This window comes from Hemiscyllium ocellatum, chromosome 35, assembly GCF_020745735.1.
Source record: "Hemiscyllium ocellatum isolate sHemOce1 chromosome 35, sHemOce1.pat.X.cur, whole genome shotgun sequence".
Lineage (NCBI taxonomy): Eukaryota > Metazoa > Chordata > Chondrichthyes > Orectolobiformes > Hemiscylliidae > Hemiscyllium > Hemiscyllium ocellatum.
The window spans coordinates 8452867-8461396 of record NC_083435.1 but is presented as its reverse complement, the minus strand read 5'-3'; the positions used below and the strand labels follow the sequence as shown (position 1 = coordinate 8461396).

Genomic DNA, 8530 nt, shown 5'->3' with positions numbered 1-8530 from the left:
ACCTGACAATCCGCCGGCATGTGGCCTGACCTCCCGCAGGTTCGGCACACTTGCGGCTGCCCTGCGTATGTCAGGTACCCTCTGCTCATCCGGTTGCGAAGCTGGAGGGTGGGTGGAGGATGTTCCCACTGGCATCGACCCTCAGGGTTACCCTGACCTGTCGTTTGCTGGTCCAGATCCCGAAAGGATCAACCACATCAGTGCTTTCTCCCTCAACCTGGGCGTATCTTCTCAGGACATCCGCTGCTGGGACGTGGGGGTTGTACATATGGATTGTTACAACCCGACTCCTCTGCGCAGGAAGCACACACAACGGGACCGCCGACAAGATGGAGAACTTCGGTAAGAAGACTTTAGAAGTTGGTCTTTCCTCATCAATTCCCTCCAAGTTACTCAGCACCCTGCCTTAGAAAGAGATCACAGTTCCCTCAGTGTGACTGGGTTAAACTCCCTAAGTTGATCACCGCCTTCTCAAGGGCATCTCAGGGTCAGCAATAAAAGCTGGCACAATCAGCGGCGCCCACACCCCGGGAACAAGTATCCCCTGTCATAAAACGCTTATCACTCAGTGGTCTACCAATCCTTTGCACGGTTTCACTTTCTGGCCCGCCCATTTATTCTCTCCATTTTGAAATCATTTCCCCTTCTCTTTGGACAGCGGCTGAAGTTTCTCTGCTTGTGTTGAGGGTCAGTAAGTCCACATTAAGGAGGTGGCTCTGGTACTGGTTTTGTTGCTGAGCAGTGCTTACAGACTTGCTGAGGAGAAACTGGGACAAGGTGCTCGCTGCAGCTTCTGGATGCCAACCCAGTGACACAGGAACTAGCTGCTGACCAAGTCCGTGGGTTCAGGAAGCCTTCACCTCACCAGGATATGGGTAAGAATCGCTGGGGTTTAAGGGTTCCCGATTGATCCTCGGGAATTAAAATGTGCTAAAAGTCCGCCGCCGCGTTCCGCCCTTTCATCCTGGGGGTGAGGACGTTTTGACAACTCAGGCTGTGTTCCGACTACTGTAGAACCAGGAAGCAGTCCGCAAAGAGTTTTTAAAAAGAGGAACTCTTGAGTTTTTAACCCCACATAGCCTTCCACCCAGGCTTCTGTCGTACTAAATCTCATTTCAGTAGAAATATAGACTTGCATTTATGTAGCACCACTCATGCCCTCAAAACAATCCAGATATTTTGCAGCTAATAAAATGCAGCACTTCTGAAACCTGACGTCGATCTAATGTAGAATACAGGCTGTCACTTGGCGCACAAGACCGAAAGACTCCGGCCGACTGTCTGTGTGGAGTTTGCACATTCTCCCTGTGTCTGTCTGGGTTTCCTCCGGGTGCTCCGGTTTCCTCCCACAGTCCAAAAATGTGCAGGTTAGGTGAATTGGCCATGCTAAATTGCTCGTAGTGTTAGGTGAAGGGTAAATGTGGGGGAATGGGTCTGGGTGGGTTGCGCTTCGGCGGGTCGGTGTGGACTTGTTGGGCCGAAGGGCCTGTTTCCACACTGTAAGTAATCTAATCTAATCTAAAAAAAGCCAGCAATTGAACTAAAACAATATTAAATTGAACTGAGATGTTGTCCAGAACTTGGGGTAGAGCCCCACTTTGACAAGGCAATCTTTTTTATCTTCGAAATAGGACCAGAGTAGGTGATTTATTATGGAGTCCTGGTGTGTCCATATGTGAGAAGAATGAGCTTTCTTTAAAATTATCTTAGGTTTGCTTTCTCCTTGTCTCTTGTTGGTGAAGAGTTGATGGATGAAAAGAGAGTTTCGGATAAGGAACCAGTTGCACTGAGTTATTCAGCATGGACCAGGAAAAGTACAGCGCTACAGGTGAAGGGAGCAAAATAGTGGCAAAGTTGTCTCCTTGGTTCGAAGTTCCTGACTGCTTGGTATCTAAAGTCTGACTTTAGACAAGGCTATTGACTGCGGCCAAAGCCACAAGCACAAAGCTGGGCTTCTGTCAGGAGGCACTTCTTCCTACAGGAGAAAGTGGGAATCTGAATCCCTATCCTTTTAAGAAGCCATTGAGACAGGAAATCAATTGACAATAAGAAAAATTGATTTTTTATAAAAGTGAAATACTGTGGAATCAGGAATTCTGAAAGAAAATGCTGGGTATAGCTTATAGCAGGGTAGGTAATATCTGTGAAGAGAGAAACGGTTTGTTAGTGATCTTTTGTTCTACAAGGATTACAGAACCTTGTTCGCATTGATTCAGGATTAGTCATTAGTCATTGGCTAATGGGCAGGAAACAGTGAATGGGAATAAAGGGTTATTTTCAGATTGGCAACCTGAAACCAGCGGGGTTCCACAGGAGTCAGTGCTGGGACCACAACTGTTTATACTATATATCAATGAAGGAAGGAAGCTAATGTACTTCAGCCAAATTTGCAGGTAACACAAAAATAAGTGGAAAGGCAAGTCGTAAGAAGGATGGAAACAGTTTGCAGAGACTGAGCGGGCAGAAAGTTGACAAATGGAGCATAATATGGGAGAATGTTCGTTTTGGAAGGGAAAACAAAAAAACAGTGTTTTTTAAATGGAGAAAATTGGCAGAAAACTCAATGCAGGACTTGGGCTGCTTGTTCACGAAACACAGAAAGTTAACACATAGGTAACTTTGTGCAGCAGCAGGTAAACAGGAAGGCGAATAGAATATTGGCCAGGGCTCTTCTTGACCATCAGAAATTTAGCAATCATTCATTTTAGCATGCTTCAGCTTAATCTCAGTGCTTTTGATTATTTTGATGCTCTCTTCAAAAGGTTAACAAGGATTTTCTTTGAGGTAATCAATTAAATCTGTGCAAAGATGAACAGAAGATGTATCAGTGTTGTGTTCCTATTCTGTATTCTTCAAATTGCAAAGCCAGGTAAGAAAAATTTATATTAAATTTAATCTGATGCCTTATTTGTCTAGCCCTATGAGGGTTACTAAATTAGAAATGAACAATTTTAGACTACAAGAAAAACTCATTCAACCTAGAGCAGCCAACTACTTGTGAATAGATTATCCCAGTGACTATGTTTCTAAATTATTAATGTAAAATCCAATATTCCTAATAATGCAGATGCATGAAGTCCTATCATAGCAGCTGGGAAATTTACATTCAATAAAATAAATCTGGAATAAAAAGTTAGTCTCTATTATGGTGACCATGAAATTACTGGATTTATCAATATGATTCAAATAATGGTAACGTAGTTCAGCAGACTTGGTTTCCTGCTTGAGAATGAAAATGTGTTGCTGGTTAAAGCACAGCAGGTCAGGCAGCATCCAAGGAACAGGAAATTCGACGTTTCGGGCCAGAGCCCTTCATCAGGAATGAGAATCCCTGGCTTAGTCAGTGTTTCATCTCCACCGAGATCACAAGACATACACAGATGAGCAAGCCTATTTGATCTGGCTATGTTCCTTCATCGAGACTTTCTTCCAAGCATCATGTCAGCATCCTAGGGATTTCTCCCTCCACAACTCTTCCTGCAAATCTATTCCCCATCAGTAAACTGTGTGAAGAATTTCATCATAGAGTTATACTTTGGAATCCTTGTCATCCTGGTATCCCACTCTCAAAATTTAAATTATTGTAGTGCCCCCTATTTACTCTTCCCATGACCTGTGTTTATAAATATATCCATTTCTCAGATGTCTGTGTCTTGGTGAAAATGCCCAAACCTCTTTTCCTAACTGGCCTTTGGTGTCAGGGTGGATCAGCTTTCTGGCCTCTTCTCTCCAGCATTCAAATCAATTCCATCATCTCTTCGGCAAAAATGTTTCCAAGCTTTATCAATGTTGTCAGTGGCTGCACTGCTGTGACACATTGAACATAAAGTCAACCAAGTTTCCTAAATCCCTTTCAGGAACATGCTTGGCTAATGTGTTGAAATTTGAATACTGAGTGAATGAGATTGAATCATAAGATCACAACCTTAACCTTAACATCCCCACCAGAATGATTTGTACAGTTTTCAATCTTTTGGAAACCACTTGGCTACAATGTGAGCTTTTCTTAAGAAAAAAAAAATTTGAAGTTAAGAGAGAGATTTGGATGGGAATGGCTCTCTGTCTCATTCTCCCTAATTTGGAAGTGTGGACTGTTGGACTGGGGTGTACAAAGTTAAAATTCACACAACACCAGGTGATAGTCCAACAGGTTTATTTGGAAGCACTAGCTTTCAGAGTGCTGCTCCTTCATCAGGTGGTTATGGAGTATAAGATCGTAAGACACAGAATTTGTAGCAAAAGCTTAGTGTGATGCAGCTGAAATTATATATTGAAAAAGACTTGGATTGTTTGTTAAATCTCTCATCTTTTAGAATGAACATGTTGGTTTCAGTTCTTTCAGATGTAAATACCAGAACTTTTTTTTTAGAAGTTACATTCTCAAGTGAACTTTAACAACAGGTGCCATGTCGGCCCAGATAATGTATTGAAGGTGTGAGGTGCTCTGTGTGAGGCTGTCTGTACCCCAATGTTTAGACTGATTCTAATCTAAAAAAGGGATTTACAAAATCTTACATGAATTAATACAGTTTTTGAGCAAAATAAAATATAATTCTGCAAGTACAAATTTGCCTCACAAACCTATATATGTGTGTGTGAGAGGGTGGCCTCAGCCGGGACTTTGAGTTCATGTAACACTACAGGTGACCCCACTGCGCGCGTGCGCGCACACACACACACACCCTTATAGACCCATACACTCATGCACGCCCTTTCTCATACAAAAGCTCTATCTCCTACACTCACACATACACTCCCACACTCACATCCACACACAAACCCTCTCACAGACCTATACCCCTTTACACTCACACTCTCACACAGACACATACACACACTCTCTCACAGACACTTACACCCCATCATTCTCTCTCTCTCACACACACACACACACACACACACACACACACACACACACACACACACACACACACCATAGAACAGAGAAAAGTACAGCACAGAACAGGCCCTTTGGCCCACAATATTGCGCCAAGATTTAACCCTAATGTAAAATATAATAACTTAACCTACGCACCCCTCAACTCACTGCTATCCATGTGCATGTCCAGCAGTCGCTTAAGTATCCCTCATGACTCTGCTTCCACCACCACCACTGGCAATGCATTCCATGGATTCACAACTCTCTGCGTAAAGTGCCTATCTCTGATGTCATCTCTATACCTTTCTCCTAATATCTTAAAACTATGACCCCTCATGCCAGTCAATCCTGTCCTGGGGAAAAGTCTCTGGCTATTGACTCTATCAATTCCTCTCATTATCTTGAACACCTCTCTTCCTCCTCCTCTCCAAAGAGAAAAGTCCAAGCTTAGTCAACCTCTCTTCATAAGGCCAGCCCTCCAGTTTAGGCAGCATCCTGGTAAACCTTTGCACCCTCTCCAAAGCCTCTGTATCTTTCCTGTAGTAAGGCAACCAGAACTGGGCACAATATTCCAAGTGTGATCTCACCAGGGACTTGGAGAGCGTAGCAAAATCTCGCAGTTCTTAAACTCGATCCCCCTGTTAATGAAAGCCAAAACACCATATGTTTTCTTAATAACCCTATCCACTTGGGTGGCAACTTTGGGGGATCTATGTACTTGCACACCCAGATCCCTTTGTTCCTTCACACTGCCAAGGATCCTGACTTTAATCCTATATTCAGCATTTGAGTTCGTCCTTCCAAAATGCAGCAGTTCGCATTTATTCAGGTTGAACTCCATCTGCCATTTCTCAGCCCAGCTCTGCATCCTGTCTGTGTCATGGGTTTATAGGGTGAGTTTGTACTTGCAGAATTACATTTTATGGTGCTCAAAAACTGTATGAATCCATGTAAGATTCCATAAATTCCTTTTTTAGAAATAGAATCAGTCTGAACATTGGGGCACAGATAGTATCACACAGGGCACCTCACACCTTCAATGCATTATCTGGGCTGACATGGCACCTATTGTTAAAGTTGACTGTAACTTTAACAAAAAAGTTCTGGGATTTACATCTGAAAGAACTGAAACCAACATGGTCATTCTAAAAGATGAGACTTAACAAACAATCCAAGTCTTTTTCAATATATAATTTCAGCTTTTGCTATTAATTCTGTGTCTAATGATCTTATACTCCACAACCACCCAGTGCTTCCAAATAAACCTGTTGGACTATAACATGGTGTTGTGTGATTTTTATCTTTCTCCCTGGAACTGGTAAGAAAGTGAAGTGGAGATGGATAATTAGCTATGATTTGATTGAATGATGGAGCAGGCACAGGAAGTGATCTGGTCTATCCCACAATCAAGAAACAAATGTACAGTAATTGACAAAAGGGATGATTGATATACATTAATACACAATACCTTTCATAATCTCTGCATCTCAAAGCACATTACTGTTAAATAATTATTTTTGAATTACAATTACTGACATATGCTAGGAATTGCAGTGACCAACTTACACATGCCAAGATTCTACAAAGAATGATAATGATCAGATCATGTTGTTTAAGCTATTAGACTTTTCCCGTTGACAGAGAATGAGAAACACCCTTCTCATCTTTAGAACATTGCCTTAGGATCTTTCACACGATCCTGGGTTGTAGTCAGGACTTCAGATTAAAGTCTTTCCAGATTACGTAACTGTTGCCACCACTGTACACTACCATCTTTACTATATGCCTGAAATGGATTTCTCAATGGGGACAGTTTTTCTCACCATCAGCAATGGGTTCATGGTCATCATTAGACTTTAATTCCCGATATTCATTGGTCAAATGCATATGTTTTATGTACGTTCAAAATTTATATGTTTAAACTTCACATCTGCCATGCCAGACTTCATAACTGGGTGTCTGGATTAACAGTCCAGCGATAATACCACAAGGCTGTCACCTTCCCTTTTTCCATTTTGTGTCAGCAACTTATTTTCTTTAGTTACGTCGGTAACTTCATGCATATGTTCAGTGACTGACCATCACAAATCCAAATTTTAAACATTAGTCTTGTGGTGTATCATGCCAGCTTTTACTCTGAGACCTTATTTGTTCAGTATTACCATCAGATAGAATCATGGCACTGATTACATTGTTTAAAATGTTATATTTTACCAGAGACATTTGATGTCATTGGATTCGATGAACCCATTATAGTCACTGTCGGTGATGATGCTGTATTACCATGCCATGTGGTACCAAGTACATCTTTGGAAGATCTGGAGGTTCGATGGTTTAAGTTAGACTTTACTACACCAGTCCATTTATACGCTGGTAAACAGGATCGTCCTGATCTGCAGGATAAGGATTACCGAGAGAGAACTGAACTTTTTAAAAATGATTTTCTCAATGGAAATGCTTCTCTGAAACTGAAGAAAGTAAAAGCATCAGATGAAGGGATCTACACATGTTTTATTGACTTCAAGTCAAGCTATGAGGAAGCAGTGATAAATCTCAAAATTGGAGGTTAGTGCATATCATTATAATTTGCAAATTGGCAAGTTTAAAAAAAAGCTGCAACTTCAAAGCAATACATGAAAATAAAATGCGGAGTAACCCAAAAATAAAAGATATTTGTGACTAAACCACAGTGCTATCATTAGTGGTTCATGCTGAAAATGTATGCTGGTATTCAATTAAAATTATTCACTTGTATCATCACAGTTTAAATACAACTGTTTGATTACAGTTTCAGAACCTGTCTTTTTTTTGCTTTTTCTTCACGTTAGGAGAACTTATGAGTGAATGTGTTTAAATGTTTACTCGGAAGCAGTGCATTTGTTGTACGTAAGAGTTCACTCAATTCATTTTCTTTTAGTTTATTAATGCAGGTGAAGACCGAGGGTGTACTTGGTTCATCAGGATGATATCTCTTTAATTTGGACGTAACAGGAATCCCAGACCTTTAACGCACACTGGGCAGCACAGTGGCTTCGTGATTAGCATTGCAGCACAGCGCCAGGGGATGGGGGTTCAATTCCACTCTCGGGCTACTATGGAGTTGTATGTATCTGTGTAGGTTTCCTTCAGGTGCTCTGGCTGTGTTCCACAGTCCAAAGATGTGCAGGCTAGGTGCTTTAGCCAAAGGATGTGTAGGGTGTGGGATGCTCTACAGATGATCAATGTAGATTTCTTGGGCTGAATGGCCTCTTTCACCACAGTAGGGATTCTATGCTACTTGCAAGGTGTGAAATAATGAACTGGCTTTTATCAAGTGACTTACTAAGCAAGAAAAAAGAGGTCAGAGAAAGAAACTCCCATATACGGTACTGGGAACACTGTTGTGGTGGTGGAATGTGGTGAAGAGATGCTTCAGCAACTATTCAACTAATTGAACCTGAAGAAAATGTCCTGTTAATCCTAAAGTAAAGAAATTTGTTTATTCATTTCAAATTTGAATCACTTGGTAATAATAATTGATTCAAAACAATATTAGATTACAACTGTTGCTCTCTACAGTCACTTGCAACCTATACATAAAAATGCCTCAAAGATGTATTGCTGAGCTTGTCTTACTATTGTCCATCAGTCAGAACTGGACAACATGCATTA

At 41.3% G+C, this 8530-nt stretch overlaps 1 protein-coding gene across 1 annotated transcript in view; it reads left to right on the top strand.

The window, feature by feature from the left end:
* Nucleotides 1-325: 325 nt before the first annotated feature.
* Nucleotides 326-8530, top strand: part of LOC132832943 (uncharacterized) — an 84261-nt gene continuing 76056 nt past the window's right edge. Inside the window, exons 1-3 of the mRNA XM_060851186.1 lie at nucleotides 326-875; nucleotides 2763-2869; nucleotides 7097-7444. Coding sequence (XP_060707169.1) covers nucleotides 2809-2869; nucleotides 7097-7444 — 409 coding nt within the window. The 5' untranslated portion in view covers nucleotides 326-875; nucleotides 2763-2808. The remainder of the gene's footprint in view (nucleotides 876-2762; nucleotides 2870-7096; nucleotides 7445-8530) is intronic.